The sequence below is a fragment of the Pleurodeles waltl genome, chromosome 7 (genome assembly GCF_031143425.1).
Source record: "Pleurodeles waltl isolate 20211129_DDA chromosome 7, aPleWal1.hap1.20221129, whole genome shotgun sequence".
Taxonomy (NCBI): domain Eukaryota; kingdom Metazoa; phylum Chordata; class Amphibia; order Caudata; family Salamandridae; genus Pleurodeles; species Pleurodeles waltl.
In genome coordinates, this window is record NC_090446.1 from 576,870,639 (window position 1) to 576,892,377 (window position 21,739).

The window sequence follows — 21,739 nt, forward strand, 5'->3', positions numbered from 1 at the left end:
ACTGCATCGAGTTAAAAAGGAAATGATTGTCGAAGTTATCTATATAGCACTTGACACGACTGAAACCTATTTGTTCATAAGGAGTAAATCGGGACAAGAGAATCAAAGGTGATAGCTGAATTCTACATTGTATTGCTTCAGTGCCTATTTGATTGTCTGGCACGTTGTGTGAAACGTTGTTTGGCTGAAAATGAGTAACTAAAGGGGGTTAATGCAGCTATGTTTTAAATAGTTAATAAAGGTTTTGTAGCCTTATACTACCTCAACATTTGAGCTACTCCTTTGCTGCCCTTTTCCCCAATACTTCCACCCATTCCCTTTTGAGCGGAAGGTACAAAGTGAATAATTGAGATGGGTTCCAAGATGTTACAAAAATTATATAATAGGGAGGTTACTGTGCATAAACATGTATATGCACAGAGTTATTTATAACTAGATTGCAGTTTTCTCAATAACTTCCTATGTCATACAATGTTCACCCTTCTATAATTGTTCTGGCATATCATCCTCAATGTCTACAAGGTTTCTCAGCAACTATTATTTCTTATTCAATGGCCCACTTCAGCGCTGCCCTTACCAACCTCAAGCCATGTTCATTCTCTCCAGGACAGAATGTCTTCCTTCCTCTCTCCTTCCCACCTCACACACACTTTTCTCCATCTTGCACAATCTCAACTCATCCTCACACTCGATTGTCAAATCTACTCCCCAGCTCATGCTATGTTCACCATGCTCAGGCATTGGCCATCACTTGCATCTTCTTCTCAACCATACCATTTTCCCCACAAAAGACTGTGTCCAAGTTTATGCCCCACTTAACATGTTTTCCTGCCAGTATTTCCTTTTCTCCCACAACACACCATGTTCCAACTCTCAGGACTGCTCCCTTCTCATTTGAGCCAATGCACAGTTTAATGTTTTACTCTGACAACAGTTCTACTCATGGCAATATTCAATTTCAGTACTGCATCTGCCACTCCCCCCCCCCCTCCAAAGGCCTACCTTGTCCAACCCTGAGATTGCTCCTTGTACCTCCATTTTAATCACACCTCACAGACCTGCTCTTCAAGTTGCTGTTACACCTTGCAATAGGTTATTGTTCCCAGAACGGTCTGTGCAGCATAACTTTCACAATGTCTGCCACTTTACATACCGGAAGACTAGATATCTCAATTTCTGAGTTCCTTTCCCTCTTCACACTATAACCTACCTCCCACAATCAGATAGCTGATTCCCAGGAAGAAACTTGGATAAAACCGAAGTTGTCATCACTAAAAGCAAGCTCGAACAGTGGACTGCATCATTCTGGCCTCCTGAGATGGGAGCACGCCCCCCCCACTCAAAACAAAAAAACAAAAACAAAAATAGTAAAGAGTCTTAGGGTGATTACTGTTGAGGAACACTCTTTGAAGCCACTTATCGGGACAGTGATTTCCTCATCCTTCCTAATCCTCTGCAGAATCAGGAAAATTGCAAAATTCCTGAACCCAGAGGCCCTTATTCAAGCTATCGTTGCCCTTGTCCTTTCTAGGATAGATTAGACCAACTCCCTTTATATGGGCCTACCTACATGCCTCATTCGTAGGCTTCAAATTGTCCAGAACCAGGCAGCCTAATTAATATATCCACAACCTAAACTGTGCCACATAAACCCCCCTGATGAAATATCTACATTGGCTGCCTGTGGAACAAAGAAATAGCTTCAAAACTGGTTACTCTGTGTTCAAAACACTTTAATAACAAAAGCTCCTCCTTCATTACTTCCCGAATCCAGAAGTATACCCCACAACGCACACTACAGTCTGCCCTTATGAACGATCGGTCAGTACCTAAATTTAAAATAAAGAGTACCGGGGGCACCAGATTTACAGTCATCGCACCCAATATCTGGAACTCCTTCCCCTAGAGACCAGACTGGTCTCATGCTACATAAAATTCAGAAAACTGTTAAAAACTTGAGTTAGAAAGGCATACAATTAAGGTCTTGCTCATAGCAAATAAACCTACTTCCCTCCACCCCAGCGCCCCAAAAACTGCTTGGTGTTTGTGTGCTTAATAAATACCGGTAACAAAAAAAAAAAAAAAAAAAAAACGAATCACTCCTGCTGCTCTGACACACTTCACCTTGTTCATCTCAGCCTGGGCTTCACGCAGCTTTCTTTTGTATCGTTGCACATCTCCCTTCAACTGGTGATTGTGATTCTGAAGACTTCCAATCAGGTGTCGCATTTCTCGATTTATTGGACCTGTGAAAGAGACAGGAAAGGGGAGACCTGAGAAAGGGAACAAAACGTTAAGTAGAAAGAAGAGAAAGTCCGGCTTGAGAAAGAGGGCGATGTGTAATATGGAAAGTAAGTCCTCGAAGGGCTTAGCCAGCATTAAGGCCAGTCAGTAGATCCTGGTTTGTTTAAGTCACTTGTTTTTCTGCCCAACACGGAGTAGCACTGATAACTGCAGCAACATTTGCGGCTGGCTCAATGGCTCAGATGCAGCTACGTTAGACTGGTTTTGGATGTCTGTGTTTAAAGTATAGATTTTTTACATACCTGTAGGAGAGTCACTCTTTTTGGTCTGGTTACCCCCACTTTGTGAATGTTATCAGTATACTTAGACTGTTTTCACAGGGATCCTGCTAACCAGGATCCCAGTGATTGTGCTTTCTACTCTAAATTTGGTTGCCTTGGTACCCTTTATACACAAGTGGCACATTGGTGTACCCCTGTAAGTCTCTAGTATATGGTACTTAGATTTAGGTACTCAGGGCATTGGTACACCAGAGGTCCCCTATGGGCTGCAATTTGTATTATGCCACCAATGGGAGCCCATGCAAACGGTCTGCAGGCCTGCTGTTGGCAGCTTGCATGAAAAGGTGTATGCACCCTTTCACTGCTGGTCACTACTCCAAGTAACTGTAAGTCAACCCTATGGTAGGCCCTTCCAGCCATAAGGTCTGGGTGCAGGTCCCTGTGTGTGTGGGCACCACTGCATGAGCAGAGGTGCCCTACGACCTACAGCTACAATTCCCTGGGCTTCGTAAGTGTGGGGAAGCCATTTTAGCTATGTACTGGCCATAGGTCACCACCTATGGTCTAGCTACATAATGGTAACTTCGAACCTAGGCATGTTTGGTATCAAACATGTCGGAATTATACCCAAATACTGATGCAAGCATTGATGGCATGATTCCATGCACTCTGGTGGCGCCTTAGAGGACACCCCAGTATTGCTCCTACCTGTCTCCCAAGGTCTGCGAGCAGCCCACGCTGCTGCAGCCTCACAGAGAGGGTGCTGCCCTCCTGCTGCTTGACCAGCTCGAGCAGGGGAAAGCAGAACAAAAGATTTCCTTTGGGAGAGGGATGCAACCTCCTCCCCCTTATAAATAGGTGTTACAAGGCTGAGGTAGGGGTAGCCTCCCCATACCACCAGCTTGCTTTAAGGGGCACATTTGGTGCCCTCCATGCATAATCTGTTTTGTACCAGTCAAGGGACCCTCAGTCCCTTCTTTGGCATGAAACTGCACAAAGGAAAGGAGACTGACCCACACCGGATCTTCACCCACAAAAGGGTGGGCATTGCCTCCTGTCCCGCCTAGATACTCCTGCGTGGACTGGACTCTGTCCCTTTCTGTTACAGGGCCTCTTCATCCAGAATCCACCATTGGGTTCCATTGTCCTGGTCCTGTTCTTTCATTAGTTCTATTCCAAGTCCCCTTGTTAGCCTATGGTACAGCCAGGTAACTTACCTCTGCTCTCCTGGTCACTGGGGGTTTTCTAGGTACTCACCTCTTGGGGTTCCATACTCTCCCAGGCCTTGGCTAACTACTCCATATCCTCTGGTGGGAGACCCATTCTCGCATTCTACTATTTTAGTACATGGTTTGCACCCACCTATAGGGCCTTTGCTATTTCTAAGTTTTTATGCTAATCCTTGTATTTTTGCACCACTGTGTGGTTCCTTTCTTGTGTTGTAAGTGACTGTGAGACTACTGTGGTATTACAAGTGCACACGGCTACCACTAGAGAGCCCTGGCTTCCTAGACACTGTAACACTTACTAATAAGGGTTGCCTGGACCTGCTATAAGGTACTAACGCCATAGGTGTCCACCACACACCTGGCCAGCCTCCTACAATACCTGTAAATAAATTCACTTTCTTAATAAATTAACCAACTGCCTGAATGTGTTATTTAAAGGTCCATACAGTTTCTGCGTTTCTAACAACATAAAACCTCCTTGCGTAAAGCATTGACAACTTAACTATGCTACCACGATAAAATCCTAAACTGGAGCACTTATTAAGTCAGTATGAGGGCTACACTATTTTGACGCAGTGGTCAATGACATGAACAGTTTGAGGTCCAGTAACATCATAAGGCCTCACATAAGTTAACTTAGGAGGCAAGTTACAAGAAACCAAGAAACCTTTGGATGATCCCCCACTGCAGGGCAGCACCCTTTTCAACCAGGTTAGCCAGGTTAGTGCACTAGGTGCCTGCTAACCAGGTCCCCAGTGCCAGATCTCTTTCCCCAAAACTTCACAGTTGTTTTGCACAATTGGCAAACTCTTTAGCCACCATAAGTACCTAGTAAATGGTACCCCTGGTACCTAAAGACTGGGATTACTAAGGAAGGTCTCTGAAGGCTGCAGCACCACTTGTTTCATCCCCAGGGACCCATTGCCAAACCCACACAGTGCTGCCATTGCAGACTGCAAGTGTTGGTGCAGGCTAAATTGAAAACACAACCTTCACACACCCCGTGTGCCAGGTCCCCTATCCCTGCATGTGCCAGGTGTAAGACACCCCTAAAGCAGGGTGCATCAGGGCACATATGAGGGCATATATGCATGAGTACATATGCCCCTGCTATGTCACTATCCATTCTGAGACATAGTAAGTGAACAGGGAAGTCATTTTAAAAGCATGTGCTGGACACTGATCCTTAAGAGTTCCCCAGCTACATGATGGCTTCTCAGAATCCTGGGACGTTTGGTATCAAACATCTAAGAATAATTAACCCTCACTGATCCCAGTAATGTATTTATCAATAAATGCTCATAGACGGCACCTTAGAGGTGCCCTCCTGAAAACCTACCAACTACTAGTGACTGACTGGTCCTGACCAAGTCAGCCACCACAGATGTGTTTCTAACCCCCAAAGGTGAGAGCCAGTGTTCCTGAGGGCCTGGCTCCTGAGGGCCTGGCTCTCACCTTTGGAGTTATCACCTCAATCAGGCAGGATGGACATTCCAGGGCAGGAAGCTTCAAAGGCCTTTCCACCTTTGTAATGTTACCCAGGTCTCTCCAAATGGAGGTGATGGCCAAATCCCCTGTCCTGACCCCACTTTTGGCAGCTGCACAGGCGAGGAAAATTATGCAGATTATGAGGTGTGTCCACTTCATGCCAGTCCCACTCCTAAGGTGGACGAGCTGAAGTGGACACCACTTTTCAAATTCCTCCATCTTGTTTTGAAGTAATTAGGCTGCTGGGGTTAGGGTTATGCCCACTTCCCAGCGGAAATGGTCATAAGATGGGTATAGTCACCCAAAAAGTGGTCTGCCTATTGGAGTTTGCCTGGCAATCCCTGCAACACCCATACATTGAGTATTTACAAGGCACCCCTGGACCCTAGAAATCAGATCCTGAAGACCTAAGAAGATGAGCACAAAGAAGAGTTGCACCCTTAGAAATGGAAAATCAGGAGCAGCTGACTACGCCGGACTGCCTGCTGACCTCAAAGGACTCTGCCAAAGAACCAACTCGTCCAGCCTTCAATAGAGACTCAAGTCTCCAATGAGCAGAGGACCTGCTAAGCCAAAAGAAACTCCAAGGAAAAGACTCTACGGTGATGGAACCCCAAAGATCAGACACCTAAAGTGACAACTGCACCAGATGTCCACGAACTGAGGTGAAGCCAATCAATGGTGTCAACACGGTTCCCCAGCTGCCCAGTGACCGAGTCCAGTGGGGACTCACCCAAGACGCCTGCAGCCTCTGCACGCAGGCCCCCTCCCCAGCAGTCTAGTGGTGAGAGAAAACCCGAACCCTCCAGCAACCACTGGACCCGTCGTCCCCAACCCCCTTTGAGGTGGGTCACTGGTGCCAACAACGTCCCAAAGCTCCAAAGAGCTCGAGTACACCCTGGATCCTCCCCTGCCAGACGATGCCTGCAGCCTCAACATGTCAGACCCCTTGACTGAGGGTACTTCTGGCTGAGAAAACCAGACACCAAAGGATACCCTGCATCCGTCACCCCGGGGCCTGAAGAAAAAAAAAAAAGGACCAAAGGTGCACCTACGTCCCCAAGCACCCCAAGTCTCCTAACTACCTGCATGTTGCCCCTGACTGGCTTCCTATCCAGAGCCTTCAGCCCGTTTGTCACAAGGTCCCATCCCCATAGAGAACCATTGGGCATCAGACGCCTTACAGCACCCAGCCGCCCCAGTGCTGCCCGGTGTGACCTGTTGGTGTGGTTCTCATCAGTGCCCACTACTTACCTTTGCTCGCTGTGCTCAACCTCATAAGTCCCTGTTAACAGTATGCTTGCTGAACACAGTTTTTCCTCCATACGATAATACTGAGAGAACTCTGAAAATTGCACTAAGTGTTGATTTCTGAAACTGCACAGTATTTATGCTTAAAATCTACTTACCGGATTACGAAGTTCTTGGGTTTGAAACATACATAAAAAGAAATATTCTTCTTCTAAATTGGTCTTGGGTTTATTGAGTGTGTCTCATTTATTTCCTTTATGACAACAACAAATGCTTAGCACTACCCTCTGATAAACATAACTGCTCGCCCACACTACTACAAAATAGAGGATTAGTCCAATCTACTTTTGCCTCTGCAAAACCTATTGGAGATCTACTGGACACACTGCACAGTGTACTTCATTTTAGTGCACTATATAGAGGGCCATCTTCCTTCATCAACTCTTGTTCCTTCCACTTCAATGTCAATGAAGATTAATCAAGGATGGAAAGTCCCCATGGACTCTTCCACCACACCCACCAGACATCAGATTACCTCATTGAGGGCACTTTCTACCTACCACAGTTGTTTCATCCTCTTGGCGTTTCTTACCTCCAATGTTACACCTTTCAGCTTCCATTTTCCTAGGATTTCTCCACTCTGAGAGGAAATCACACACTGGGCACCAATTTTCATTATGATTCCTCCCTCTCACCATTCCACATTCACACCAAGTTTTACTCCCCAAATTCCAACCCCCATCCCTACCCTAGGGTTTTTATTCCATCAATTCCCTTCCCCTTTATTAACCTTGGAATGAGTCCCTTACCTGCTTGCTCATTGGCTGCCAGGTTCTGCTCAAATTCGATGCGCAGCATCTCATACTCCTTCCTGACTTGTGCCAGTGTGTCCTCTAGCTGGATTACCTCTGTACGCAGCTTCTTCTGCAACCCCAACTCATCGCTCTGCAGCACAGAGAGGCATAGTTTTGACATGCACACAAGGCACAAAGCAGCAACAGGTTTTTATGTTAAGTATAAGACATCAAAATGCACGAGGAAGAAAAGAATGGAAAATCACAGATCTTAGCATACCACCAGGGTAAGTGCTAAGGGAGCATAAGTGGATAAGAGGAAAAGGTAAGGTTGGGGGGGTTGGGAGAAAGTAGAAAAGAAAGGATAAAGTAGGGAAGAAGGCCAAACAGGGTTGCAGGACAATAGCTTAGGCTGGCAAGTGAAGAATGATGCATAAGACATGACCCCAACCCGTTTACCTCCATGTGTTCAATTTGACGCAGGTGGCTGTTCTTAGTGGTTAGTAGCAAGGCCCGCACCTCATCCAACTGGGTCTTCACCTGGAGGGACTCATTGTAGAGTAGGGAGAACTGTGACTGTAGGCACTTGTACTCCTGTGTGTCCTTCACCAAGTCTTCTGGGATGTTCCGCAGGTCCATCTGGAATAGAATGAAAAGTGAGACTTGTGAGGGCACGGGCCAGTAGGGGTGGGTGGGAGCATAACAAACAATGAAGGCCTGGTAATTAGAGGCAAGAGCCCTCTGGTCTTGACAGATAACCGTACAAAAAGTAAAGGTTAATTTCCAGGAGGTATGCCATTTACACATCAGTATTACTTGGAAACCTTGGAAGAAAGATCTAGGATCCATTTATACAAATTGCCCAGAATGCGTCATTTCATCACATCAGGCCATTTATGTGCATCTTAAATACAGACCATATCTGGAAACCTTGAGTAAAAGTGACACATTTAGGGTCAGCTGCATGAAAACAGACCAAGTCTTAGACTATACTCTGAGGCAGACCAAACTCAAGAAACAGATCATTTCTCGATTTGTCACATAAAGCCAACTATTTCCAGAATTTTAGCTTCAAGAAGTGCACATCATTTTATCCACCACATCAAACAAAAGAAATATTTATTTGCTGCAACTGTAGGAAGCTATCCTGGTGTGTGGTGAGGTCCAGGTATCCTATATTAGTGAAGTGTAGGCAGTGTCTAGGAAGCCAGGGCTCTCTAGAGGTAGCTGTGGATGAGAAGCCTAAACCGATCTAGGAGATGTGTAACTATAGTGGCATTGCATGAGATTTGCATAACACTTACACACATGAAAGAACCACGCAGTGTTAGAAAAATAAAGGTACTTTATTAGGGTAACACAAATACTAGAATACTGAATAGGCAATTCCACAACTGGAGGTAAGTAAACACACTATTATAAACACATTGGCAATCAGTTAAGAGCATAGAAAGCAATAAGCATTGGCAAAAGTATAGGTAAACAGTGAGGGCCTTAGGGGAAGGCCAAACCTTATACTAAAAAAAGGAATGGGAAAGGCAGTCCCCCACCCAAGGAAGTGGAATCAGTAAAAGGGAGCTGGAGGAACTAGGAACCCCAAGAGGTAAGTACCAGAGTGACCCCCCAGTGACCATGAGAGCAGAAGTACCTGTTTTTCTCCCCAAAACCAACAGGAGGACTTGGGAAAAGGATTCTGCAAGACCCAACCAAGACTGGAAGAACCCAAACATGGATCCTGACAGAAGAGGTCTTGGAAAGGAAGAGGACCAAGTCCAGTTCGTTATGGAGGGTCCGGTTGTAGCAGGAGCCACTACCCACCCTTCTGTGGATGCAGGACCAGGTCAACGGTGGATGAAGGTGGTCAGTAGTGCAGCACAGGAGATGAAAAGAGAAACCCAAAAGTGATGCAAGTGATGTCCCACTTCGGCGGTCGAGATGCAGTCGGTTAGTGGTGCTGGAAAACCACCAACAACCCTTGGCAAATGCAAAAGACAGAGAAGAAGGTTTGCAAGGCTGAAGAGGACCAGCAAGGTCCAGGGGACTTGACCCAAGGAGGGGAGTCTAGGAATGACCCTCAGCAGCTTTCTAGAGTCACAAGAAGAGGAGGCAGCCCCATCGGCAACCCACTGATAGCAGGCACGGGAGTTGCAGTGAGGCCCGCTCAGCACACCTGAAGAGGAACCTCACGTTGCTGGAGCAGCAGGTGGGAGATTGCTTTGCAGGACGGAGTGTTGGGTGCTGGGGCTACACGCAGCCTGAAGATCCCTTGGAGGATTAGCTAACAAGCCTTGGTAGCTGCAAGAGTCACGGTGCACGGGGTACTGTCTTGCAAGGAGAGGAAAGGGCATACCGTTTCCCAAGTTGGTTAGCTGGTAGAGAGGACCAAGGGGACCACTCCAGACCACCACCTGTAATGCAGAATCCACACAGTTCTGGAGGAGAGAAGATCCACGCAGCCAAGGGAGATTCCTTCTTTCTTCTTGTGCGGGCTGAAGGCTCACCACCCTCAGAGGATGCACAGCTGGGGAAATGTTGCAGTTCTTGAAAGGAGCTGGAGAAACAATGTTGCAGAGCGGAGTCGTTGCTGAAGTTGCAGACCGTCTGATCATGGAGGGTCCAGTTGCAGTCCTGGTGGCCAGAAGATTAAGTAAACGATGCAGGAGTCGTGCTGGAATCTTGCATGTTGCCAAATCTTAGGACCCACCCAAGAGGGAGACGCTGAATAGCACAAGAAGGGAGATTGGTCACCTAGCATAGTGACCACCTGTCAGGAGGGACGTCACCTACCTGACCTGGCCACTCAGGTGCTTCCAGGGCCCACTGCCCACCTTGGATTCAAGATGGAAGAATCAAGTGGCCAACTGGAGGAGCTCTGGACACCACCCCTAGGGTGGCGATGGACAGGGCAGTGGTCACTCCCCTTTCCTTTATCCAGTTTCGTGCCGGAGCAGGGACGGGGGAGTGCCTGGACGTGTTCAAGGAGGGCACCAAATGTGCCCTTCAAAGCATACAGTGGCTTGGGGAGGCTACACCTCTTAACGGGAGAAAGAGGAGAAAACTGGAGCCCCGAGGAGGAGTCTGGGTGGGAACAGAAGCGGTGGGTTACCGAGGATGACACAGGAGGTTGATGGCATAGTTTGGGGCAGGTTAGGGCAAGGGAGGATCCATATTTTCGTTCTTACCGGCTTTAACAATGCTTTCATCAGAAATGAGCAGTGTGTAAATTGCTCCCGTTTGTTTTTTTGTTGTTTTTTTAAATATATTTTGGTTCACCCAATGTTCATTCTATCTCCACCACACCCGTTTTTTGTTCAATTCAAGGCACACTATGTGAGGTCAGGTGCCCCTTGCACAGATGGTTGTCTTTGACTGTAAAGTCGCTATTCTTAATGCATATTATGCTAATGGAAGGCTCTCCATTGGCAAACCGTTTGTTGATGCAAACTGTTGCACGTTTTTGAAATTGTGTGCCATTCTTTACTTCTTTTTACCTCTACTCTACTCCTATTTCTCAACCTGTTCTAACCCTTAAAATCCTGCATGAAAAATTGGCCTTCTATCACTTTTTTTTAAATCGCCCTCTGCTTCTTTCTACCTACTGTCTCCCTCTTCTGTATACAAGTCACTCTAAAAATCTCATGCCTATGTGCCTTAAAGCTCTTTGGAAACCAGCTATTAATTCCAGTTAAAAATTGTGTCTCACCTAGCCCCCCTCTAATGATCCCATCTATGTCGACCATTACCACAGAATGCATGGAATGAGCATGCAAAACTAACCCCAATAACCAGTTGACTGACCACTACTCACCGCAAAACAATTCAACACCTCGTCCGGGGCAGTAAGCACTATACAAATACAATTTACTTCTTCTTATTATTATTATTATGTAACACCTATTACTAAGGTAGAGGGTGTTACCTCCGTCTCCCACAGGAAATCCTTTGTTCTGCCTTCCTCTGCATGAGCTGTTCAAACAGGAGGGGGGGCAGAAATCTGTCTGAGCAGCAGCACGGCCTGCCCGGAAAAGCCTTTAACTTATTTGTTGGCTTGCCTTTAAAAACTCACTTGATGTCATTGGTAATTGCTTTACGTTTGTCCCGCCTTGAAGCTATTTTTGTCACGCCTTGCAGACTGCCCTTCTTACATGGATTATTGCACGATTTCCGATATACTTCAGTGTGGGAGAACTATTTCTTTTGTCTCTCCTCTTCCTTCTGCATGGTAGCAATGGCGCTCACAGCGCGAACAGGCACAACATTGTGAACTCAATCTGCAGTATTGGGGTACTCGTCATGTTGTTCACAGTTACCTAATCAATCATTTCTTGTGGCTCTCCCCTTAAAACACTTGAAATTGGTGATTACATTACTATAGCAGAAATCCTCAAAGCGAAAGCAGCTCTCCCGGCACAGCGAGAGAGCAGATACTACAATATTCACTGCACGTGTTGGTCCTAGGACAATCGGACCACCACCAAAATGTTCACAACAATGTGCTCGGTCATCACCACCTTTGGGTCACCACACTAGGTTAGTGGGGATCGCAAAATAATAATCTCTTCCACCATTCGGTGTCTGTTTAACCATTCTCATGGCTTGAACTTTTTGCTGCTGAGAGTAGGTTGTTTTTTTTTAAGGGCCTTCTTTGTAATATCCTGTTAGCCCTGAATATGTCTACTGTACTAGGCCCTCTAGTGGCTAAATATATGGTTGCACTGCATTACTTTCTGCCACTTTTTGTGCGATTATGCCCTTGAGGGGCTAATTATACAGTTACATGACCATGTTTCTTACAAATGCTATTTTCATTGCGGACTCCTCTAGGGACTGTTCTAAGCATTACACTCATATCAACATATTAAAACATTTGTGGCACAGAAACTTGTCCCATGATGCTTCACAGGGCATCACTTTTACAGAACATGTTTACTCATAACCCAGCCTGTGGTGGTCCTAGGACAATGGGACCAGCACTGTAATGTTAACAACTTGCTCCTTCTGTCTACATCATCTTTGGGTCCCCACACTAGGTTAGTTGGGACCACAAAATAATAACCTCTCACACCATTCATAATTTTTTTAAGCTTTCGCAAGGCTGGAACTTTTACAGCTGGAAAAAGCTATGTTTTATGTTATGTTTTATGGGTCTTGTTTGTAATATCATTGTAATAGTTCTGCTAGCCTTGAACATGTGTAATTCACTATGCCCTCCTCCAGGGGCTAAATATATAGCAGGGGAGTGGAATTTTTTAAAATATTTACTTGTTCATGGGATAGGTTGCTTCATAAATCTACTTGCCCTGTAAAAAAAAAAAAAAAAAAAAACTTGTCCATTAGTGCCACTTAGAGTGGCAACACATTAAGGCAGCAATGTCATTATATAAGAGCTCTGATTATGCCAGGGCTCATAATAATATAATATGTTTTGAAGACTAGTAATTCCCTTATTTTGTCACCTTTCTGCAGATCTACATACTGGGTCTGGGAGTAGGGGTAACTAAAAGTTCCAGGGTTGGAATGCCCTTTTGAGTCTGTGCAAACCTATTAACTTGCATTTTTAGGTATTTTCGCCAGCTCTTCTCTATTTTTTCCCATACTGAGAAAGGTTGGAAATTTACTCCTGACGAAGGCAAAAGTAAAATTGCTTGTGCTAAAATGCAGTTCACAAATATTTTCTAGAAGTATGATTTCCTGGCCTACTTCTGTAGATTTTTGTGAATTAATGAAAGCCGTAAATCTGCACTAATCGAGAAAATGTGCCATGGGTGCACTTTTGTGACTTTCTTTAAGTACTGGGCCCCTAATTATGTCTGGTGTTAACCAAGATCTTTTGTTTTAATTAAAATTAGGTCTTTTTTCATCTAGACTTGTTTTACTGAGTGATAGCATTCTGCTCTTTCTTGAGGAGCATATTGGCACACAAAGTAGTTTTTTTTTCAGTGCCAGGAACGTTGTGGCACTGTGTGCTTTTTGAGAACAAAAAATATTTTTATTTTTGTCAATGTTGGTTATAATGGTGATGGATCGACAGCTCCCACAGCTATAAAGTTGCATAAAAACATGCCAAAACAAGATACGCAATGACAAAACCAAATGGCTGACCACCAACGTCAGACCTTATGGCTTTGCTAATGCTTGTATGTAAAGAAATGGCTCCCTGTTGCAGTTACCCCCCCACTTTTTGCCTGATACTGATGCTGACTTGACTGAGAAGTGTGCTGGGACCCTGCTAACCAGGCCCCAGCACCAGTGTTCCTTCACCTAAAATGTACCATTGTATCCACAATTGGCACACCCTGGCATTCAGATAAGTCCCTTGTAAACTGGTACTTCTAGTACCAAGGGCCCTGATGCCAAGGAAAGGTCTCTAAGGGCTGCAGCATGTCTTATGCCACCCTAGAGACCCCTCACTCAGCACAGACACACTGCTTACAAGCCTGTGTGTGCTAGTGAGAACAAAATGAGTAAGTCGACATGGCACTCCCCTCAGGGTGCCATGCCAGCCTCTCACTGCCTATGCAGTATAGGTAAGACACCCCTCTAGCAGGCCTTACAGCCCTAAAGCAGGGTGCACTATACCATAGGTGAGGGTACCAGTGCATGAGCATGGTACCCCTACAGTGTCTAAACAAAACCTTAGACATTGTAAGTGCAGGGTAGCCATAAGAGTATATGGTCTGGGAGTCTGTCAAACACGAACTCCACAGCACCATAATGGCTACACTGAAAACTGGGAAGTTTGGTATCAAACTTCTCAGCACAATAAATGCACACTGATGCCAGTGTACATTTTATTGTAAAATACACCCCAGAGGGCACCTTAGAGGTGCCCCCTGAAACTTAACCAACTATCTGTGTAGGCTGACTGGTTCCAGCAGCCTGCCACACTAGAGACATGTTGCTGGCCCCATGGGGAGAGTGCCTTTGTCACTCTGAGGCCAGTAACAAAGCCTGCACTGGGTGGAGATGCTAACACCTCCCCCAGGCAGGAGCTGTGACACCTGGCGGTGAGCCTCAAAGGCTCACCCCTTTGTCACAGCCCAGCAGGGCACTCCAGCTTAGTGGAGTTGCCCGCCCCCTCCGGCCACGGCCCCCACTTTTGGCGGCAAGGCTGGAGGGAACAAAGAAAGCAACAAGGAGGAGTCACTGGCCAGTCAGGACAGCCCCTAAGGTGTCCTGAGCTGAAGTGACTAACTTTTAGAAATCCTCCATCTTGCAGATGGAGGATTCCCCCAATAGGGTTAGGATTGTGACCCCCTCCCCTTGGGAGGAGGCACAAAGAGGGTGTACCCACCCTCAGGGCTAGTAGCCATTGGCTACTAACCCCCCAGACCTAAACACGCCCTTAAATTTAGTATTTAAGGGCTACCCTGAACCCTAGAAAATCAGATTCCTGCAACTACAAGAAGAAGGACTGCCTAGCTGAAAACCCCTGCAGAGGAAGACCAGAAGACGACAACTGCCTTGGCTCCAGAAACTCACCGGCCTGTCTCCTGCCTTCCAAAGATCCTGCTCCAGCGACGCCTTCCAAAGGGACCAGCGACCTCGACATCCTCTGAGGACTGCCCCTGCTTCGAAAAGACAAGAAACTCCCGAGGACAGCGGACCTGCTCCAAGAAAAGCTGCAACTTTGTTTCCAGCAGCTTTAAAGAACCCTGCAAGCTCCCCGCAAGAAGCGTGAGACTTGCAACACTGCACCCGGCGACCCCGACTCGGCTGGTGGCGATCCAACACCTCAGGAGGGACCCCAGGACTACTCTAAGACTGTGAGTACAAAAACCTGTCCCCCCTGAGCCCCCACAGCGCCGCCTGCAGAGGGAATCCCGAGGCTTCCCCTGACCGCGACTCTTTGAATCCTAAGTCCCGACACCTGGGAGAGACCCTGCACCCGCAGCCCCCAGGACCGGAAGGACCGGACTTTCACTGGAGGAGTGACCCCCAGGAGTCCCTCTCCCTTGACCAAGTGGAGGTTTCCCCGAGGAACCCCCCCCTTGCCTGCCTGCAGTGCTGAAGAGATCCCTAGATCTCCCATTGACTTCCATTACAAACCCGACGCTTGTTTCTACACTGCACCCGGCCGCCCCCGCGCTGCTGAGGGTGAAATTTCTGTGTGGGCTTGTGTCCCCCCCGGTGCCCTACAAAACCCCCCTGGTCTGCCCTCCGAAGACGCGGGTACTTACCTGCAAGCAGACCGGAACCGGGGCACCCCCTTCTCTCCATTCTAGCCTATGTGTTTTGGGCACCACTTTGAACTCTGCACCTGACCGGCCCTGAGCTGCTGGTGTGGTGACTTTGGGGTTGCTCTGAACCCCCAACGGTGGGCTACCTTGGACCAAGAACTAAGCCCTGTAAGTGTCTTACTTACCTGGTTAACCTAACAAATACTTACCTCCCTTAGGAACTGTGAAAATTGCACTGTGTCCACTTTTAAAACAGCTATTTGTGAATAACTTGAAAAGTATACATGCAATTTTGATGATTTGAAGTTCCTAAAGTACTTACCTGCAATACCTTTCGAATGAGATATTACATGTAGAATTTGAACCTGTGGTTCTTAAAATAAACTAAGAGAAGATATTTTTCTATACAAAAACCTATTGGCTGGATTTGTCTCTGAGTGTGTGTACCTCATTTATTGTCTATGTGTATGTACAACAAATGCTTAACACTACTCCTTGGATAAGCCTACTGCTCGACCACACTACCACAAAATAGAGCATTAGTATTACCTATTTTTACCACTATTTTACCTCTAAGGGGAACCCTTGGACTCTGTGCATGCTATTCCTTACTTTGAAATAGCACATACAGAGCCAACTTCCTACATTGTATAATTAATGTTTTCCATAATCCTGTTAAAACCTGTTAATCTGATTTTCCATTATGAATATATTTTGGAAATACTAGCATGCATCAACACATTTTAGTAAATGATGCTTTGAAGAAATGATACCTAAATTTCACAGTTTTTTTTAGCAAAACCTTTTTTTTCTAGATGCATTTTTGTGAGCACTTTATTTTGAAAGCAAAGAATCATGAATCTTGCATCTTGCTCTCAAAATTCTGCAAATATTTGCATCTAATAAGACTGCATTATGAGAGTATTATAGACCTGTATTGTTAAACTATGCAAATGTGTGTATACAATTTAATACTGGAACCACTGTCAGTAGTGCAGTCCAAGGCCTACAATATTTTCTAAAAGCACTCACCCAAATAATAAAGGCTTTGCATTAATGAACCATGAATACAAGTTCGAACACCATTAACATATGGACACAAATATTAACCTTAACTGCAGTCAATGCCCTTCCCTGATCCATAATGTGGTACTGTAAATTGGCAGTAAAGGGGTTTGTGCTGCAGGGGGTTAGGAATACTTGTCCCAAGGACAAAATAAACATGGAAACTTGTTGTCCTTGATCCCAAACAATATGTCCTGGGAGTCTGGCTATAGGATTTCCCCATCCCTGATATAGTTATACTGCATTACTTTCTCCCATTCTATTTTGATGTAGGTATGCTCTTTAAGGGATGACTGCATGGTTACATGACCATGTTTCTTCCAAATGCTATTTTTATTGTGGTGTCCTCTAGAGGCTTCTCTGAGCATTGCAGTCAACATACTATAATGTTTGCAGCACGAAAACTTACCCCATAAGGCTTTGCAGGGCATTACTTTTACAAAACATATTTGCTCATAACTCAGCCCGTGGTGGTCTTAGGACAATGGGGCCACCTTCAAAACGCTCCGTCTACATCATCTCTGGGTCCCCCACTAGGATAGCGGGGAACCCCAAAATAATAACTCCTTCCACCATTCAGCGTCTATTAAGCTTTCTCATGGCTTCAACTTTTGTTTTACACCTGCAAGAAGTTTTACCCCTAAATAATAGCCCCTCTCACCATTCAGTGTCTTTTAAGCTTTCTCATGGCTACAACCTTTCTTTTATAGCTGGGAGAAGTTTTGTCTTAAAGGCCTTGTTTGTAATACCATTGCAGTAGGCCTGCTAGTACTAAAAATGCCCTCTACGGGCTAAGTATACGATTACACTGCATTAGTTTCTCCTGTATTTTTTCATGGGGCTATCCCCTCTTGGGGCTAACAATATGGTTTAAAGAACACATTTTTTGCAAATGAACAATTTTGTTACGGTGCCCTCCAAGGGCTGTTTTGAGCATTGCAGTCTAGTGCCAAAAGTATATTTCTGATAAAGGTTTATATGATATTGTATATGTTTTAATAATCTCTCTTTATTACAATTATGACCATAATTCAGGCCAACTTAACATCCTTATTACACTATGACTGCTTAAACACTTGATATGCTTGGGTGACCCTTCTAGTTTATTTCTCTAGTTACCCCTCCGTTGCTGTCTTCTGTCTTTTTTTGGGGGGAAATTGGGTTAGCCAGCTAGCAGCTTTGATGGTGGGGTGGTGAAAGTAGTATTTTATTCGAATTAGCATGGCATGTTTCAATTAGAATGCTAAATGGCAACATTTTCAGTTTATGTTGCACATAGAGAAAGAAGGTATTTGGAAGTGTTTTAGTTATATGCAGGGCCACTGGAATTATATGTCAGGAAAAGATGAAATTATGAGGCAGGGGTGACCAATTTATGTGGCAAGAAAAATCCAGTTATGAATTCACAATGCCAGTAGCGCTAACTCAAGCAAATGCGAGAGCTATTGCATTGAAAATGCTTGTTAACCTTGTCACACTAAAACCTGGTTTATAGATCCTTTCCAATAAATTCTTAATTTCTACTGTCCATATCAGAAATAAACTACTCTGAAACGGTCAACTGAAAAAATTTAGTAACAAACAGTTATATTATTAAAGTAGCTCGAAGATGAGGAACATGTGGAAATTTAAAGATTATGCCCACATTAGACACCAATTAGCAGGCAATGGAGTAATGGCTCTGAAATTCCCTGAGCCCTGCTAAACAATATGTAAAAAGTAGGACAATATTGTCAATGCTTTATTGTTGTGTGTCGCTAAAAGTACCAATCTAAGAGCAAAGCAACTCATCAAGGGGAGCGTGACAAGTTTACGACTTCCAGTGTTCGGTGCAATATAGCTTCCTTCCATTACTTGCTGAAAGCCAGCTTCCATGTGTCACCGGCCCCACGGGAAAAACACAGCTGCCTACTTGCTCCTAAATCAGTGGCCTACCATAGAGTATGTAAGCACTGCCTAGCAAAAACGTATGTCCCACACGCCCTACTAGGCAATGGATTAATGGCTCCGAAATGCCCTGACCCTGCTCAATTGTAATCAATGCATGTGCTCTGACCCTTAAAATGGAGTCTGTTTAACCAGCTTGTCCCTAATAGGCATAACCAAACTTACAAGTCCCTGACATATGGTACCAGTGGTACCCAAGGCATATACGTTAGAATGTCCCTCAGGGACTCCAGCACTTGCTGTGCCACCCTGAGTAGGACAATATAAAACATGGCTTCCAATATGCCACTAGACTGGAAGGGCAATTAGAAACTGCTAACTCAACTTTGTGATTCAAACTAATGGCAAAGCCCAAACTTCCCTTCTTAATGTATGGCAGTCACCCCATGGCACACCTAACGAACCCTACGGTATAGTAGTGAATGTTTAAAAAGTGTAACATGTATTTTTCAACAACCTTTCCCTTTGGAAATGGGCCTTACATGGCTTGAGAGGGGTATCCTCCCTAAGCCACTGGTATGCTTTGAAGTGCACAATTTGGTGCCCTCCTTGCATAAACTGGTTTGCACCAGTCCAGGGACCCCCAGGCCCTGCTCTGGCGCAAACTGGACAATGGAAAGGGGAGTGACCACTCCCCTGTCCATCACCACCCCAGGGGTGGTGCCCAGAGCTCCTCCAGGTGGCCACTTGATTCTGCCATCTTGAATCCAAGGTGGACAGAGGCCCCTGGGAGCAGCTGAGTGGCCAGGTGAGGCAGATGACATCACAGCCCCCTTCCGATAGGTGGTCACCCTGCTAGGTGATCAATCCCCCTTTTAGGGCTATTTAGGGTCTCTCTCTTGGGTAGGTCCTAAGATTCAGCATGCGAGATTCCAGTAGGATTCCTCTGCAATGTTTACTTAACCATCTGGCCACTGGAACTGCAACTGGACCCTCCAGGAACCGACAATCTGCATCTACAGCAACGACTCTGCTCTGCAACATTTTTTTCCTGCTCCCTATTGCAACTGCAACATTTCCCCAGCTGTGCATCCTCTAAGGGCAACATGTCTTCAGTCTGCACCAGAAGCAAGAAGGGATCTCCCCTGGAGTGAAAAAGTCACTCTCCTGCATTCGCAGGCACCAACTGCAACGACGACCGGCTCCGTGAATCTTCTCTCCTCCAGAGATGCGTGGATCCTGCATCATGGGTGGTGGTGGTGGTCTGGAGTGGTCCCCTTGGTCCTCCTACCAGCTGTCCAACTTGGGAGACCAAGCCCTTGCCTCTCCATGTAGGACAGTACCCCCTGAGCACTGCGTCTCTTGCAGCTACCAAGGCTTGTTGGCATCTCCTCCAAGGGATCTTCGGGCTCCATGTATCCCCAGCCCTCAGCACTCTTCCCTGGGACGCATAATCCCTCTGCGTGCTTCTCCATCAACGTGGGACTACTTACTAGGTGTGCTGCGTGGGCCTCACTGTGACTCCCGTGCTTGCTGCCTGTGCGTTACCTGTGGGGGCTGCTTCCACTTCCTGTGACTCTCCTCACTGCTGAGAGCCACTGGGGACTCCACTCTGCATCACTTCAGGAGCTCTTCAGCTGCCCCACTGATGCACTGATGAATGTATTCGTCCACCATCGACCTGGTCCTCCATCCACAAACAGGTGGGTAGAGGCTCCCGTCAAGACATGAAACTCCAATGTAAACTGGACTTGGACCCCCTTCCTTTACAGGTCTTACTCTACCAGGATCCACCTTTGGTTTCTTGCAGTCTTGTCTGGATCTTGCAAAATCCTCTTCTGAAGTCCTTTTGGTGGGTTTGGGGAAAATCAAGTACTTACCTCTTCTCTCCTGGTCGCTGGGGGGCACTCCGGTACTTACCTTTTTGGGGTCCTATCTCCTCCAGCTCCCCTCTACCGATCCCACTTCCTTGGGTGGGGGCCCGCCCTTCGCATTCCACTTTCTTAGTATTTGGTTTGGTCTCCCCTTAGGGCCTTCAGTACTTACTATTGCTTTCACTGTTCTCAATTGCCTTTTATGCTAATTCCTGACTTCTAATGTACATATAATAGTGTGTTACTTACCTCCATTTGGGTTACTGTCTATTCAGTATTTTAATACTTGTGTTACTATAATAATGTACCTTTATTTTTGTAACACTCTGCTTCTTTCATGTGAATAAGTGCTGTGTGACTACAGTGGTACTGCATAAGCTTTGCATGTCTCCTAGATAAGAGTCTTGGCTGCTCAGTCATAGCTACATCTAGAGAGCCCTGGTTTCCTAGACACTGTCTAGACCTCACTCATAGGGGATACTTGGACCTGTTATAAGGTGATAAAACCATAGGTGCTCACCACACACCAGGCCAACTTCCTACAGTCACATTGTGGGGTTCTTTGGACTCTGCAAGGACTGCCGGAGGGGATCCCCCACTTCCACCGAAGCGTGATCCCATTAGGGAGGCCTGGGAGTTTAGTACTAGAGCTGCCTGCATTTGTACCACAACTTCACAGCAAGAACAGTTTTGCAAGACTATCTAGCCATAGCTTTGGCATGTAAACCTAAGGCAGGTAAGGGAGGTGTTATTTGACCAATATGTGCATGGGGAAACGTCACAGTTTAAAAGTGTTAGGTGTTTTAACGGGGTTGGGCTGGGTTAGGTTGGGACTGAGTTTTACTATGTTGTGCAGTATTGCCACAGCTTAACAACAATTTTATAATGGGGTATTACATAGTAAGGGAGTAGCAGAAGTGGGAGGGTTTCTCACAGCTACTCCCCCCAATGAGACAGACTGGGTTGGCATTCACCATTAAAATACACAGTAAAAGTAATCTCCTAGAACACCACGGGCCTACAAGATTTTACCAAACGCTACTGAGTGCACACCTATTTGAGGCGACAAGCAAGGAAAAAGTTTTTACAAAATGGTGCAGTCAATTATAATCCTCCGCTTATTCAACATACGCCAGGGGAATGTTCATGTGGGAGCCCTAGGGGTGCCGTTCCAGAACAGGTGAGGTGGAGGGGAAATACAGCCTAATCTATGGGCTTCTGAATGGAATGGACATGTGCATGCTTAATGTCGATGCCCCCAATCATGACAAGGGATTCTTTTGAAAAACGCAAGACTTGCTTGCCCCCTATGTGGACATCCCCTCATTTGGGAGGGGGATTTTAGTTGCGTCTTAAAAGGGGACTTGGACAGGACTCCCCCACATAAGCAGACAAAGCCAGGGATGGCAGGCGCTCTGGCAGAGGTCATGACACAGGTAGACTGCA

At 45.9% G+C, this 21,739-nt stretch overlaps 1 protein-coding gene across 4 annotated transcripts in view; it reads right to left on the reverse strand.

Annotated features, from left to right (window-relative positions):
- Positions 1-21,739, reverse strand: part of RNF40 (ring finger protein 40) — a 239,402-nt gene that overhangs the window by 132,378 nt on the left and 85,285 nt on the right. For 2 of the 4 annotated variants that reach the window (XM_069244386.1, XM_069244385.1), the window contains exons 10-12: positions 7,747-7,926; positions 7,303-7,438; positions 2,125-2,273 (exon numbers count right to left, since the gene is read on the reverse strand). In XM_069244386.1, the coding sequence (XP_069100487.1) occupies positions 2,125-2,273; positions 7,303-7,438; positions 7,747-7,926 (465 nt within the window). The remainder of the gene's footprint in view (positions 1-2,124; positions 2,274-7,302; positions 7,439-7,746; positions 7,927-21,739) is intronic. The other 2 variants (XM_069244388.1, XM_069244387.1) reach the window with 1 other exon arrangement.